At 40.4% G+C, this 16,965-nt stretch overlaps 2 protein-coding genes across 3 annotated transcripts; both read left to right on the forward strand.

Annotated features, from left to right (window-relative positions):
* Positions 1-254: 254 nt before the first annotated feature.
* LOC107572482 (gastrula zinc finger protein XlCGF49.1-like) lies at positions 255-9,715 on the forward strand (the record flags this gene model as incomplete). Its single annotated transcript, XM_016258902.1, has 4 exons — positions 255-338; positions 2,808-2,954; positions 8,648-9,085; positions 9,672-9,715. Coding segments are annotated over exons 2-4 (567 nt in total), but the record flags the coding sequence as incomplete, so codon positions are not given.
* A 1,603-nt stretch (positions 9,716-11,318) lies between these two features.
* LOC107572485 (uncharacterized) lies at positions 11,319-12,693 on the forward strand. 2 transcript variants are annotated; one of them, XM_016258905.1, is made up of 3 exons: positions 11,319-12,001; positions 12,064-12,225; positions 12,401-12,693. In XM_016258905.1, exons 1-3 carry the CDS (start codon positions 11,791-11,793, stop codon positions 12,661-12,663), a joined length of 636 nt encoding a protein of 211 aa, XP_016114391.1. In that variant the 5' UTR covers positions 11,319-11,790; the 3' UTR covers positions 12,664-12,693. The 2 variants fall into 2 exon arrangements, 1 of the variants encoding a protein (XP_016114391.1); XR_001607355.1 differs by having other exon boundaries at positions 11,319-12,271.
* The last annotated feature ends 4,272 nt before the right edge of the window (positions 12,694-16,965 follow it).

The raw sequence follows: 16,965 nt of genomic DNA on the forward strand, positions 1-16,965 counted from the left end.
TAATAATATTTATTGCTACATTTGTTTTTGAATAATCTGTGGCCCTACAAAGATTACATTTTATTGACGACAGCTTGCTATATAGTTTCCGCACTTATGAACGGTTTACCTTTTAGAGTACTAGATGTGCTACACAGTCTCATTAGCAGTTATTTTCAGTGCACAACTAGACAACGTGTCTTTAAATATTCTAAAAGACTCTGAATACAATTCTTTTTGTATGTGATTTTTCCAGCCCTTCTGACCTTTGTGTTTGAACAGGACTTTTATTTTGGTGTGGTGGTGTGAGGCCATAAGGCTGCGCCGTGCTCCTGCATCTGTGATTCGGCTGAAGAAAGGTTTGTTTTTCTCTTTCAAAGGTTTTATGTCAATGCTGCCCATACGGGCTATCTTAAACAATGTGAAATAGATTAATTATTATTTAATGTAAGATTGCAATGTTTCATCTAGCGTTACTGTACATTAATTGTGAAAGTGCATCTTAGTAAAAGAAAAGCTGCGTCTCATTTCTCCCTTTATCATGAATCACTTCATAGTAAACACAGTTATAGATTACAGTTGCTCTTTCTGTAAAAAAGAAACCATTATAAGATTATTTTGAATGTCTCTGTTCTTGTGGCTTGAGATGTCACCATTTCTGATCATTAAAATTAAATTCAATTTCATAGTAGCTTTGAACCAATCAGTTTTTATTCACAAATTAAAAAAAAAAAGTATACTATTGTATTTATTTTTGTTATTAGGAAACTTGTATATCCATAAGTGTAAATGGAGTGATATTTTCAAATGGCTCTTGCAAAAAATAAATAAATAAATAAATAATAATAATAAATAAAAAAAGGAAATCACAAAATGGTTTAAGTGATCTAAGCACACTAATAACCATGTGCTGATGACACCTGAGGCACGTTTCAGAAAGGAGGTTAAATGAAAACTCCTTAAATGAGTATGTTAACCCCGAAATGAGAGAAACTCTGGGTTTTCCATTTCAGAAATGGAGGTTTTGTCAAACCCGAGAAAGCAAGGTAACTTAAGTCAAGCCCGTTTCTGAAAGAGAGGTAACTTATACTCATGGTGCGTTCAAGTCATGTCGGATAGATCGTATTTACGAGTTGAATGCACATGAACGCCACCACAAAGTCGTTATTACGAGTGGGAAACTCGAAATTTTCTTTAAGCCCCGAGTTTCCGAGTTGGGAGCGTGTCAATGAGAAACATGGCGGAATCGATGGATGCAACGTCTAGTTGACGGTACAATTTAGTTTAAATTGATAGTTCAGTTGTCCTATAAACTTAAATTGGTCATGTTCTTGTTTCGCAGCTGAAATCCAAGTAAAAAAATGCAGACCCTGTTGTATTTTCTTGTAATTTATTAAAAGAAGGTACACCGCCATCTTGTGCCGACTAAACTGACTTGAACGCGCCTGACGTCGTAATTACGACTTGTCAACTCGTAAGTACGAACGTCCCAGGAGGACTTGAACGCAGCATCAGATTCATTTACCATGGTAACTTACTCTGTGAACCTAACCTGGGGTGCGTAACGGGGGGAAGGTTAGGACGATTTCAAGGGCCCGGCTATGGAGAGGGGGCCTGGAACGCGATTTTTACTGAGGGGCCGACAAATACAAAAGCAACATTTATTCCTGTCGGATTTTAATATTCTTCCAGTACTTGGTATTTGTGGCCATCCTCTTCATCTGTTTTTTTTTTCTTTTGCCTGTGGGATACCATTAAAATTACTATTAGTTCAATAACTTACCGTTCTGCCAGTTTTCACCTCTGATATTATAACAGTGATTAAGAATTAAAGTTAAGCATTGACTCGGAAGTACGCTGATGTCTTTTTGTCGGATGCTGTTGCCATGGTGAATCGTAATTTCAGAGCTCCATTGATCATGGCTGGTGGAGCTGGTTGCTGAAACTACGCCCACCTATCGCGACGGTGGTGACAGCAGCGGCAATCCACCTGTCACTCAAGTGGCCACACCCTTAATTATGCAGAACTTTAAGACTTAATATCATTTAAACGGATGATTTATTTAAAAAAATCCACCCCCTCACAGTTGTCATGAAGGGCAAAATTAGCTATATAGACCAAAATCTTTTTTTGTACCAGGCTGTAGACACATTTTTTTTCTGCTGTAAAGTTGGGCATTTTAACATGGGGGGATCTATGGGATTGACTCCCTTTTGGAGCCAGACTCTAGCGGCCAGTCGATGAATTACAGTTTAAGTCCCTTCCGTGTTGGTTTCGAGAGAGAAACGGAAGGTTGCCGCTTGGTTTAAACTCAAGAGTTGGTTGAACCTCATAATTGAAACAGGCCCCTGCTGCTCAAAACTGTGTGAATGCAACAATAAACCAACTGCAAACCAAACTCCTGGTTAACATGTATTAAAAGGGGAGAGAGAAACGGAAGGTTGCCGCTTGGTTTAAACTCAAGAGTTGGTTGAACCTCATAATTGAAACAGGCCCCTGCTGCTCAAAACTGTGTGAATGCAACAAGAAACCAACTGCAAACCAAACTCCTGGTTAACATGTATTAAAAGGGGTCGTGTTTAGTCCCTATTTAGTGTGGTATTTTTTGACAATAATCACTCATGACAGTAAAATAGGGCATTCTAAGTCAATATACTGCAGTATTTCCTCTCTCAATCAGTAGAAAATATGGTTAACACCCGGTCATGCATGGAAAAAAAAATACCGTCATGTACCGTGAAACCGGTATAATTTTGAAAAATACCGTGATATAAATTTTTGGTCATACTGCCGAGCACAAATTTTTCTCTGTTTTTCATCACGACAGTATCGAACCACACAGAAAAACTGGTGAAGCAACTGAGATCCACGTGACACACGATTATAAAGATGGCGTTCATTAAAGAGGAGAGTGAAGACTTCAGGATTGAAGAAGTGTTCAGTCTGAAACAAGAAGATACTGAGGAACAAACAGGTTGGTTTTCATTCTCATTGGATCCTTATTAAAATATCAATCTCTACAAAAATGAATGATATTTTTAAAGAATGTCATGTGAGTTTACAAATGTATTAATTTTATTTATGGAGCCTCATGTATACAAACATGTTGAGATCACATGACCAGACAAATACTAATGCTGCCCTCAAGTGCAGCTGAGAAGATCCTACTTCTATTCGTTATGTCATGCATTAAATAAAAATAAATAACTTAATAACTTAAATGATAGTACATAGGAACCTCACTGTTAACTGCCCAATATCAACTTCTGAACTGAAAACAATGACAAACATTCACTGTTAACTATGCAACTACCCCAAAAAAAAGAAGAAAAGAAAGACTGGTTTGTTGTCAAGAAGTAATTTCTCATCCTCAAAACAAGTGATTCTGAGAAAAGATACTCAAAAAGATGCAGATTTTGCTTGGTTTGATCAGGGCTGTCCCGTCACATAGGCGGAATAGAGAAATGCTAGGGGAGCCGTTTTAACGTGGGTGTGGAAGAATTTAATATCCAGCCTTGTGGTTTGCTTTGAATCTTTTTCTGACTATTGAGCATCTTTCCCACAAGCTTCGCCACGCTCAGTGGGCCTCATTCATGAAACTTGAGTAAATATACGAATCAATTCTGATTAATTTCAGCATAAAACAGACTAGGGCTGTGCAATTAATTGCATGCAATTGTCAAGCGCATCTGGTCAGTAAAGCCGGTTCTGTGATTAGTAGTAAATCGCCATCACCTGCTTTCAGATGGAGCAGCATTCACTACACAGAGCCGTAGTTCATTAACAAGCTAGGCAATATCGCGTTCATAATCGAATGCAATTTATCTGCGATAATGAACGCGATATTGCCTAGCTTGTCAGTGAACTACGGCTCTTTTGTTAAAATAAGACCTTGCATGTTTAATTTAATTGTGCTTGTCTGTCGGGGAGCTGTGGCGGTGCAGCTATGTCGGACTTCGTAACGCTGACACCTTGGACAGGTCAGGTCGCTCCCCATCTGCACTGATTTAATTACTTAGGAAGTGTAGCTTTTCTTGTCGGGAGCACTGGAGATTCCAAAGGGTAGGCGTTTGAAACCGTACCTGGCAAAAGGGGTACTGAAGGTATTTGCCAGAACCCTGCAGCTGCATCCAATGTGGTAAACAATCTTGCACCATTCAGCTTTGCTGTGATCTCCTCTATGGTGGGTAATTCAAACCTTTCTCTCTTGACAGCTTTGTTTTACTTCCTGAGGTCGACAGACATACGCATCTGTCTGGACTTAGGAGTGGAAGGGGATTCTGCATGCAGCATGTACTGCATAGGATGTGCATTCTTTTGTAATGAAATTGTCACTGGCTGTGTTTTTAGTAAGCCAACCTCCATCGCAGCACTGTGAACTTCATGAATTCTTTGCACCAGCCCCATCTGCTCAGCTACTGATTGGCTAAGTCGGTTGTTAGCAGTCACCTCTCTTGACAAACACTTTTTTTAAAGGTAACTGGTATACTACCAATCCCTAGCAGCACAGTCCATTCATTGTATGAAGTTATGCTACCAACTAAGCCCAGAAAGTGATAATCATACTCTTTACAATCTCTTAATTCACTCATCATTTTGTTTTTGCACATCTTTTCCCAGTGTCCTGTTTTCCTACATCTGTTGCGTGAGGTTTTCAGTGCTGGTCAGTCTGATTTTCTGTGCATTTATTTTTTCACATCGGCCACGTTTTCCCTGGCTCTTTTCCTCTGGAGCACTGTTTAAACGTTGGCCCTGGAATGTTTTGCTTCTCGTGTGTGTCTCTTATGTGCTACCTCTTGAATAGCACATGCATCCTCTCACTGTGTGCTAACTTGTGCTTTCACCTCCTCCGATTATAAGGTTTCTTGTACCGTCATTTCAAGTGTGAGATTTCTGATGAGCTGCAGCTTGCGTGACAGTTCTATGTCTTGGATTCCTACCACAATTTGGTCCTTAATGTGCTGTTCGCGAGCAGCCCTGAACTCGCAGTGCTGCGACAGTTCATAAAGAGCAGGGATGAAAGATTCCACTCTCTCACCAGGACATTGTACATGCAGATTAAAAACATCAGGACACCATGTAATAAGTCCTTTTAATGTGGGTGTGGAAGAAACCAATGTCCAGCCTTGTGGTTTGCTTTGAAACTTTTACTGAACTTTCCCACAAGCATTACAGTCCTGCCATATTCAATCATACCTACAATTTCTGCCCCTTATAAAGGTTCTTCTTTCTTATTCTTGTTAAAATATTAGTATAATTAAATTGATAAAAATAATTTATTATCCGCCATGGGAAGAATATACAAGGAGAAAAGCAGGCTAAAACTAAGCCCTGTGGCACTCTATACTTGTGTTTGATAATAATAATAATAATAATGATGCATTTTATGTATACTGAAGTTTTCTTACACCCAAAGCGCAACATCAAGCATAGTACAAAATACATCCATTGAAATAAGAAAACAACACATCAGTAATAAAAAGAACAGCAGTAGTAATAAAATGGGTAGAGAGAAAAACTCAGAAGAAAACACTATCTTAAAGGGGTCATATGATGCGATATCAAGTGTTCCTTTCTCTTTGGAGTGTTACAAGCTGATTGTGCATAGATAAGATCCCTGAAGTTGCAAAGACTAAAGTCTCAAAACCAAAGAGATATTCTTTATCAAAGTTAAGACTCTGCCACACCCCCCTAAAACGGCTCGTTCTAACACGCCCCCACATATCTACCTCACTATGTGGAAATATTAGCATAATGCGCCCAAATGTGCACGCAAAGAAAGAAGGCGTGGTTTCAGTAACCGCAGTTAGCGTTGAAGCAGCATGTCAGGGAGACGCTGTGTGTTTCTAGGCGAAAGCACTTTATTTGGCCTTCAGAAAGTAGATGCTTTTAGGAATCTTTAAGATTACTGACAACAGAACAGCAATGCATTTTATAGACACTGGCCAATCAGAGCAGACTGTGCTTGTCGGGAAGGAGGGACTTTGTAGAAAACTAAGTGTTTGAGAGAGGCGGGGCATAGAGGACCTACAATAATGTACAGTATTTGAAAAATAATGTGTTTTTTGAACATTAAAGCATGTCAACATATTCTGTTACACCAAATACACAAAATAATGATCTTTAAAAAGCATCATATGACCCCTTTAAAAAGATGAGTTTTAACTGTTTCTTAAAACTACTTAATGTGGGGGCATTCCTAACAGTTAAAGGAAGAGCATTCCACAACCTTGGGGCCGCTACAGAGAAAGCTCTTTCACCCATAGTTTTGAATCTGCAGAACAGAGAGATCGTGAAGGCATGTAAGAAGTAATTAAATCACATATGTATGAAGGAGAGCAGTTCATTGTACGGCTTTATATGTTAAATTAAGGGTTTTAAAATCAATATGGGCATGGACCCGGAAGCCAGTGCAGGTTCCTAAGCATGCCAGAGATGTGCTGATGAGGAGTATGAGTAAGGACACGTGCAGCTGAGTTCTGTATGTATTGCAGGCGCTTAAAAGGGGAAATAACACACAGTTTCACCCAATCTCATGTTGATTTTGAGTATTTATAGAGTAGTATAGCATCGTTCATAGCTCCAAAGAGTCTTTAGTTTGATCATATTTATAAAAGAAAAGTACAGCTTTCCAATTCTCTCCGAAAACAGCCGAGCTCCTGGAGGCACGCCGTGGACGGAGCTAAAGAGTGACGAGCACTTGAGCGCCGATTGCCAACAAAACAGACATTTGATGCCATTTCACTTACGTCTGCAATTCTAAATCATTTCCAGGATCTTTTATAGCTGGGACCGCTCCATCTTCCTGGATGTGCAAATATAGCACCGAACTGGGCCTTGTTTATAAAACGTTCGTCAACAAAAAACACACTTGCAAAACTGTTGCTGCCCCAGAAAAACAAACTGCATCCACTGTTCACGTAACGCTGGGTTCTTTGCTAAGCTGAACAAGGTTATCTTTCCCTTACAGCCAAAAACACATTTCTTTGGAGACATTCTTCTCGAGCGAGTCTCGTTCAGTGCAGCCGAATGAAGCGCGTTGATGGGCACGCTCTTGCTCTCGCTCTGATCGATGTGTGTCTGCGGGCGCGCTCTTCCGGGAAAAATTACCATACAAGGAGTTCCACGTTTCATTACGTCACAAAGAGCCAAGCTCGAAGAAAAAAAACTCTCCGAAACTTGTACAAAACTGGAAGGAGTATATTTGACACAAAAATACTCTGTTCTACATTCATTCTGTTTTTTTTTTTTTACTTTGGCCATGTTTAGCATGAGAATCCAACTCTTTAACAGTGTAAATAACTCAACATGCATAAAATAGCATTAGACCTCCCCTTTAATGGATTTTCAGGTACACCAATATAAAGGGCATTACCATAATCAACCCTAGAGGTAACAAATGCATGGACAAGCCTTTCAGCATCAGATAGTGAATGAAAATGCCTAATCCTGGCAATATTCCTGAGGTGAAAAAACAGATTTGGAAATACTCTTGATATGTGCATCCAGAGTCAAATGAGGATCAAAAAGAACACCAAGATTACGAACTAGAGAGGACGAAAATACTACACTATTATCAAAATGCAAACTCAAATTTATACCATTGGAAGCAGATTCAGGGGTGCCGATGAGAAGGACCTCTGACTTAGTACTATTCAATTTAAGAAAATTGTGGTACATCCATAATTTAATTTACTGCAAGCAGTCAGTTAGTGTTTCCAAGATACCTGTAATATTAGTTTTCGTGCTTATATAAATTTGGGTATCATCAGCATAGAAATGAAACCCCAAACCATGCTTTCTAATTATCTGCCCTAGAGGGAGCATGTAAATACTAAAAAGTATAGGACCCAGGACAGAACCCTGGGGAACACCATTACAGACCTGTCCGACATTAGATTTGTTGTTATCTAAATCAATAAACTGGGAGCGATCAGAGAGACATTTAAACCAATCAAGCACTGTACCGGAGATACCAAGCCAAGTCTCCAGTCTCTCAATCAGTATAGAGTGACACACCGTATCGAAGGCTGCACTCAAATCTAACAGCACCAGAATAATAAGGGCACCAGAGTCAGCAGAGACAAAGAGATCATTCATGACTCGAACCAGGGCAGTCTCCGTACTATGTCCTGATCGAAACCCAGATTGAAAAGGTTTTAAGAGCTTGTTCAAGGACAAGTGAGAAGTGATGAAACACATAATCATTTACATATTTATGTGGTAGCAATTTGATAGATATGACCTGACTTACTCCTGTGCTGTTGGGCACAATGGGCGAGGTCTCCCCATTGTTGTCATCCTCTGCCAGCACTTCAGCTTCGTCCCAGGATATGCCGGCATGCTTAAGATTGTTGGTAAAGGTCTAGCACCAGGTGGTTCCGGGTTGTCCACGCTTGGGCCTCATGGCCACCAATGCATTGTTATGCATAGAATATGCCCGACTAGCCTGAGATGTTGCTGTGTGATGGCAACTTGAAGGCTGTTGGAATTTCCCAGCTGCAAGACTTTTTCATTGGTGATGCGATCAATAAACCAGATCTTGAGAATGCTTCCATGTTTCGCATACCATAAATTGTGCTTTTGGACAACAATGGACAACTTGATCTTAAGAGAAATTGAAGCTGACAAAGACATTAAACTGATTTTTGTATGTTTTTTTTCTAGACCTGATTGAGAAGAGTCAAGAGCTGAAGGATATGGAAGAGAAAGAGCAGAATGAGAAAGATCATGATTTAAAAATTGGAGAAAAGAAGGTAGAATCTAAGAGTTTTACCTGCCATCACTGTGGAAAGAGTTTCAATCGACAACGAAACCTTAAGGTCCACATGAGAGTTCACACTGGAGAGAAGCCTTACACCTGCCAACAGTGTGGAAAGAGTTTTGCTCAAAAAGGAAGCCTTGCAGTCCACATGAGAATTCACACCGGAGAAAAGCCTTATACTTGCACTCAGTGTGGACACAGTTTTACACATAAAAGCAATCTTAATTCCCACATCAGAATTCACAGTGAAGAGAGCTTGTTCAGCTGCCAACAGTGTGGGAAGAATTTCATTCAAAAACATAACCTGGCAGTCCACATGAGGATTCACTCTGGAGAGAGACATTTTATCTGTAAACAGTGTGGAAAGAGTTTCTCTCAAAAAGGAAACCTTGAAGTCCACATGAGAAGTCACACTGGAGAAAAGCCTTATATTTGCTCTCAGTGTGGACAGAGTTTTATACAAAAAAGCAACCTTAAATCCCACATGAGAATTCACAGTAGAGAAAGCTTATACACCTGCCAACAGTGTGGGAAGAATTTCAATCAAAAACAAAACCTTAAAGTCCACATGAGGATTCACACAGGAGAGAGACATTTTATCTGTAAACAGTGTGGAAAGTCTTTCACTCAAAAAGGAAACCTTGAAGTGCACATGAGAAGTCACACTGGAGAAAAGCCTTATACTTGCTCTCGGTGTGAAAAGAGTTTTACACATAAAAGCAACCTTAATTCCCACATGAGAACTCACAGTGGAGAGAGCTTGTTCAGCTGCCAACAGTGTGGGAAGAATTTCATTCAAAAACAAAACCTGGAAGTCCACATGAGGATTCACTCTGGAGAGAGACATTTTATCTGTAAACAGTGTGGGAAGAGTTTCACTCAAAAAGGAAATCTTGAAGTCCACATGTGGATTCACACTCGAGAGACATTTTATCTGTAAACAGTGTGGAAAGAGTTTTGCTAAAAAAGGAAACCTTAAAATCACATGAGAATTCACTCTGGAGAGAAGCCTTACATCATGTCTACACCGGATGCAACAATACCTAAAGTCTGTCTACACTGGATACGATAAAGCAACCGTTGCAAATCATTTGAACTTTGTGCCAGTACATCATAAATAGAACGAGGGAGCAGTTTACTGTCAGGAATTTGTTTTTGCATTGCGCCGCTATTCAGTGTTGACAGCATCACTGATTATAATGAGTTCTATAATATTTTGTCACACTGCGATCAATGTGAAAAGAGCTTCATAACACAACTAAGCCGTAGATACCGCATGACCATTCACACCGGAGAGAAACATTTCATATGTAGTCAATGTGGAAGGCAGAGATGTTGGAGTCTGAGTCAAGTCTCAAGTCTTTGGTCACTAGTCTGAGGCTGTGTTTACACTGGCAGAAAAAAATCAGATTTTTTGCCCACATCTAACACAGATCGAAATTTGATGCACGCGTGTAAACACCGATTTTTTCGCATCCGATCTCAGCCGTTTCCAAATGTGGTTTTAAATCAGATACATATCCGATATCTGGACATCCGACCTACGTCTAAACACGCATATCCGATTCTCCATGTCAATTACGTCACTGTTCCACGACGCACCGGGGGGAAAAGCTGTCCTCTCTCTGCCAAGTCGTACACCTTTGAGTTCCTCAGGACCCGTGCGTCATGTACGCTTCCCGGCCACCCCACGTTGATGTTGGTAAAGCTAAGTAATACATTTTACAGTTAATGTTTGCCTTGTGTATATCAGTGGGGTAGGCAAAAACAGAGTAGGGAAGTTTTATTTACCACATTCTGTCGTCTACAACCGCCTGCAACAGAACCGAATGCCAACCTTTCCGATTGAAGTAATCAGTGGGGTTGTGTGACGGGGCAATGATGGGAATGTGACTCCCATCAATTGCTCCAGCACATTGAGGGAAACCCCAGGTAGTGTAGAACCCCCTGATCACATTCTGAAATTCCTCTCCCCGTGGTAACTTAACATACTCGTGGAGCAGCTCGTGTTTTACTGCGAGGCAAAAATCGCAAACAATGTGACACACCGAAGAACAGCTCACTCCGAACAGGTGCGCCAATGTGCGATAGCCGGCCCCAGTGACAAGCCACCATAAGGCAAGGGTGACACGTTTGCGCACTGGGATCACTTTTTTTAATGGGGTGTCTTTATGACACAGCATGTAAGCGCTCGCATAGAAACTCAAATCTAATCTTGTTTATGCGAAAATTTTGTACCCATTCCTTCTCGTCAAAGGAGTTGACTTGGTTCCACCACTCCTGCCTCCTTGGTCTTTCCCACAGTAGTCGTGCCACCGATCTAGAAAGCATTAACGCCGTCCTTATGATGGCAGCATTAAAAAGCTGCTTTCGCTTTCTTTGTTTATTTATTTGCTGTCGGGTATACTTTTGCCAACTTTGGAAAAGATGAATAAGCAAAAGTCCATCCAGAATTCGAGGGTCAGTCGTTGCGCTCATTGTCATGAAAGCCAGTGAAATTATTTTAGGCGGGAGATTAGTGTAAACACAGATATCGGATACGAGGCGTGTCTAAAGTGAATGTAAACAGACGTGCCAAAAAAATTGGATATGGTGAAAAGATCGGATCTGTGCATTAAGACTTACAGTGTAAACGCAGCCTGAGTCGAGTCTCTAGTCATTTAATGGCTCGCTAAAATAATTCCATTCAGAATCCTCATGTTTTGAAATCTTCCTATTTACGAAGCTGTTTAGACAAACTATAATATAATATATTTTTATTAATAATGTATGATATGACTTAATAATGAGGCGGTTTCTCGGACAGGGTTTAAATTAAGACAGGAGTAGGCCTTAATCTAGAATACTTAATCATGGCTTTAAAAATGCCTTTCTGATTCACAGATTAAGTACAGATTACTAACACCTGGACTATGGAGTCCTGAACTAAAATAAACTTGATTCATTTAAAACCACCTGTGCAAATCTGAACTAGCTGAATTGAGGTTGCCTATAAAACATGGACTGAACCAAGAAAAGTTTAGAATTGTATGCAACTGAAAAGCAAATGGCAATGACAGCTGAAAAGAGAGTGCGATCAAAGAACTTTTCTGAACACGAGAAAAGTATTATAAAGCAAATAGTTTCAAGACCTCCTGTTACTGAAGATAAACTGCGCACATCAGCTGTTGAATCAAAGAAAAGGGATGCCTGGAAATCTATTTGTAATGAATTTAATGCAAATCAACACATCTACAAGAACAATACAACAACTTCAGGTAAGAATAATCAGCTTTATTATGTGGCTTTTTTTCATCACTGTTGTCATTATTTAATACAGGTTTTGTGGAAGAATATAAAAATAAACCTAAAAAAACTGCTGCTGAAGCTCGAAGAGAGAGGTTTAAGACTGGTGGAGGACCTGCAAATAAAGACTGTGACGAGTTGGATGAGTTACTGACAGGAATAATGGAGAACCAGCAGCCTTTGGAGAACATACCAGATGACGACCATCTAGATAGTTCAGATGATGGATCACACACACCTAAGTATATGACTTATTTTGGCTTTTGTTTCTCTCCTCTCAAACTTTTAATTTGCTTCTGTCATCTGACGTGAAACATTTCCCCATTTAATCTGTATTTATTTGACCATAAATGAACTGTTCTTTTTTCAAGGAGAAGGTCAGAACAGAACTGAAGAGATGGAAGGCAGTTTACCCTCCACATCCTCAGGAGCAAGGGTGGCAATGTCTGCCAGTACTGGTCACCGGAAGAAAAGACTCCCTGTCCATGAAAGGTTGGCTAATGAATTCCATGAACACAAGTTGAAGTATCTTAAGGAGGAGCATGAAATTAAGATGAAGATACTACAAGAAGAACTGGAGATGAAGATGGAGGAGAGAGATGCAGCAGGCTCAAAATGTCACATCTATACATGAATCTGTGAAATAAATATTGTTTTATTAAGTCAAGATGGAAATGATGGTTTCATAACATATCAGACAAAATATCATTATACTTTTAACATATATTTTATTTGCTCATTACATGTATCAGATCTGAGCAGAAGGTTGAAAGGCATAAAATATCTATTTAATGTGGCACAATGCAAAAGCATGTCTGTATGCAAGTCCTTCTCTGAGGTCTGTTGTAAATGGTGGCACATCTGGATTGTCATCCTCTTCTATTGGGGGATCTGGGCATCCCTGCTGTTTCAGGTAGTTGTGAAGAACAGCTGTTGCAATGATGACAATGCAGCATCTTCTTGGTTTGAATCGGAGTGTTTTCCGAAGGCACTGAATGCGACTCTTCCAAACACCAAACATGCGCTCTACTAAACCCCTTGTGCGCATATGAGCCTGGTTGTAGCGCCGTTGTTCAGCAGTTTCTTCTGCGCATACCCACTGTCACCAAGCAATACTCTTTCAAACTGAGTATACAGAGATGAGTTGAGGAAAATTCAGGAATCATGAGTTGCACCTTTCCAATGTGCAACAATGTTTGAGAACTCTAACTGGGGAGTGCATACACCTTGGACATTTATGGAAAACCAATTATTTCGGTTCCTTATTCCTCAGCATCTGGAGTAGGGGGACGCTTAATGGGAATATGGGTTCCTGGGAAATTTCCATATTCATAGAATAGTACCTTGTAGTTAGCCTGAGTTGTAGCATCAGGGAAGTTGATGTAATATGGTCTTAATTCATAAATGGCCCTGCATACTCAGTGAACCAACAGTATGTAAAGTCATTCACAGACACCACATAAATTCCCAGTTTCTTGAATGAAAGGCACCACATGCCAAAAACCTTAATGTTATGAGCACCTGGAGACAAACTGGAACAAGCTGTCCTCTTTGGTTCACAGATGAATGCCTGGTTTCTAAAAGTGAAATAATTTCTACTGCATTTACTTTATGCATGCAGAAATGATCTCGAAAACGTATTTCATCAAAATGTTGCAATAGGTCACTTCTGTCTGCAAGAACTTGTCTAGCTGGTGGTAAGCGTTGGTCTTCATTGACATAGGCCAAGTAATCCATGTGTCTTTCAAATGACATTAATCTGAAGTTAAACCTGCCTCCTGGTAGATTTAATTTAAGCCTCAATTTAGTCCTTAAGTAGCTCTAGTCTTACTCCAGGAAATCAGCCTATTAAATTCTGGACTAGACCAAGTCTAAGACTATTTAAAACCATGGCGGAGAAAGCAGATTTCTGTTAATCTGGTTTAAAGGGTCATTTTAGTCTAGGACTAGGCTTAATATCAGTCCGGGAAACTGCCCCAATATGATATATGATCTGCTTTGTAAAAAAAAAAAAAAAAAAAGTGTTAAGATGTAAGGTTAATGTACATCCAGCCTGTTACTTATGTTTTAATCCATTACCATTTTCAAAAACAGTTTTTCTGTAACCAAATTCTATAATAAGAGTCCGATCTACCATGACAGATGTGAGGCAGATGTTACAAAACCATACAAATAAAGTATTTATTTATAATAAAAGTCGGGGGTATTAAATTAAAGTTCCAAGAAGTGCAACCTTAATATTTTCTTCCAAGCAGTGGTCCGGACAAAAAAAAAGTAATAATAATTTTTACATGTAGGCCTATTGTATTTTTACATTTAGATACATGTGACAGAAAAAATACTGTTTCTGTTCAGAGTTTTCCTCCTGAAATCTATACTATTTTAATATTTCAAGCAGTATCTACTAAAAACAAATGTGGCTACAATAATCAAAACGTTCTCATCTTGAGCAGAAAATAAAGTTAACTAGCAGTTTCAAAGTTTAAGTTCTTTCCTAGACATCTAACAACAATTTTCCCAATTATAATTACATGATTCTTTTGAAATGTTCTTAGCCTACAGATTAACTCCCTAGGATCGACGGTCGTGCTATAATGATAAATGTAGGTCAGAAACATCTTGTCACATCTGGTTTGAACAGTCAAGAGTCATAGGTCACGTTCACACAGCAGGTGTGACAACCGCATTCTGTAACCGAACTCACCCGTAAATTTTCAGGATTCACAACTGCATTCTCGGAACATAGACACTGTGTGAACGGAACAGGACTGGACAACTAGTTGTCTGTTACGTCAAACAGTGCAAGAGAGCCGCTCTACTGTACAAACGCATTTTCATGTGTGGTTTCGGTAACTTACAGTGACAGAGAAATGAGCGGTGTGTCATCTGACAGTTTTAGATCCAGTCAGTTTTCCACCGGAGCCGCTCCCGTCAATTTCTGACAGTGTGAATGTAGCCATAGGTTATAGATGGATAAATAGATAGTAAGAAAAATAACTACATTTGCAGCATTGTTGTTTTCTGTTGTGTTTTAGAGAAAGTAATCTATAATTTTGGTGTTCACCATGTTTCTGTTGTTATTAAAATAACTACGTCATCTGCAGCTCTTAAACTTGGCACCGGCGAGAAACTTTCATTCATTCATTAAGGGCAACACATGTCCCGGGAATAATGAATGCAGGGGCTGACTCCCGTCCAGAGGAAATCCTCTGTATGGAGAATGGACACTCCACCCCTAGGTGGATGGCCAGTTGTGGAAGAGGTTTGGCCACACTACTGTAGATCTCTTCGAATCACACAAAAATCACTGACCTCTATTCTTCTCATTGGTGAGAGGCAGTGCATTTATGGGTGTGGATGCTCTGGCGCACCTGTGGCTTTAAGCCCTAAACACACTGCATGATTTTCAGCTGTCCCAAATAAAGGATTGGCATCGTGAGATGATTGTGGCGATTTCGGTGATCGTGGCTCCTAATCGGTGGTCCTGTGTCATTCAGTGAGAGGTTCAAAGACGGCCGTTGTCACGATCTTGTGGCCAAAGATAGCCTATGATGCAGCATGATCATCGCACAATGTGTTCGCTGGTACGATTCACGTTTACTGACCAACCAATAAAAATGCGACATGAAATCAATGCGACGTGACGCTAAAACATAAAACAGCTTACCTCAAGCTCTCATACCTTCCTCTTTTGTCGCTTCCAGCACACATAAAAAATACAACTACTGAAGTGTGATTTAGCATGCTCTTTTTGTTTACTACTAGCGCATGCTGATGACATTTTATTCTTCTATAGAAACGTGCGTCGTAGCGTACGAGTCACTAGGTGTCATCATCGTACAGTCTACACACGTCGTAGCCAAGTTTATTAGATCCATGTAGCACAATGTGACATGCAGTGATCTTATAGGATTGTTAAAATCGTGCAGCGTGTTTTGGGCTTTAGGCATTTCCTCCTGTTACGCGTGCCTCGCGTACACCCCGCCCCGTACGCGAGTCCTCAAATAAACATTAGTGTTCATATTGTGCATACTGTTCATCATCTTTTTTTTGTTGTCTCTAGTTCCTTATTGGTTGAGCTGGGGAGACGAGGCTATAAAGTGGAAGGAGGCGGACCCTCTCGCTCTCACTAAGCCAGCCACAGTTTTCTCCACAGCCACATCGCCACATACTTTTTCTTGGTTTGTAATGAGCCACACAGTTTCTACACTCTCAAGCCTGCCGGGCGCTACTCACCCCAGTTCCCCAGGCACAGCACCATTAGTTTTGGAAATAGACAATGTACTCTCTGTCTTGCCAGTAATAGCTACAGCCATTCTCTGTGTTTGGGCCACACACACCACTGTAGTTTCCCCATTCTCTGTGTTTGGGCCGCACACACCACTGTAGTTTCCCCAGAGGTGCCAGCCTCTGCTGCAGAACCTCCCGAGGTGGTGGCGCCCACTCTACTCCCCGAATCTGATCTCAAGTCTAGCTCGGAGAAGGCTCCCGTTCCCGAGTTGAGCCCAGAGAGGGTTTATGTTCCCATGTCAAGCTCAGTGTTCGTTCCAGCCCCTGACCTTAGTCTAGTGAGGCCTTTAGCTCCTGAGCACAGGACAAAGATGACTTTAGTCCCCGAGTCTGCCCCAGACTTCACTCCAGTCCTTGAATCTGTCCCAGAGTCAGCTCTTGTTCCCCCCGAGGTGGCAACTGTTAGATTAGATTTTAGACAAAATATTGACAGATTTTGCTAAATTTCGCTGATGTGTAAATAGTTCCGATCAAAGCCACAGCAGAACTGTTGTGTGTCTCCGAGCAACACACTGCGGTGTTTCGTTACATGACCAGCTTAAACCAGCAAAGGACCAGCTTAAACCAGCAAAGGACCACTTTAAACCAGCAAAGGACCAGATTAAACCAGCAAAGGACCTGCATAAACTAGCAAAGGACCAGCATA

The sequence above is a fragment of the Sinocyclocheilus grahami genome, unplaced genomic scaffold (assembly GCF_001515645.1).
Source record: "Sinocyclocheilus grahami isolate Dianchi unplaced genomic scaffold, SAMN03320097.WGS_v1.1 scaffold1758.1, whole genome shotgun sequence".
Lineage (NCBI taxonomy): Eukaryota > Metazoa > Chordata > Actinopteri > Cypriniformes > Cyprinidae > Sinocyclocheilus > Sinocyclocheilus grahami.

Coding starts and splice junctions, on each gene's coding strand:
- LOC107572485 (XM_016258905.1), top strand. CDS start 11,791: ATGGCAATGACAGCTGAAAAGAGAGTGCGATCAAAGAACTTTTCTGAA. Junction 12,002..12,063: donor GAACAATACAACAACTTCAG/GTAAGAATAATC, acceptor TATTTAATACAG/GTTTTGTGGAAGAATATAAA. Junction 12,226..12,400: donor GCCTTTGGAGAACATACCAG/ATGACGACCATC, acceptor TCTTTTTTCAAG/GAGAAGGTCAGAACAGAACT.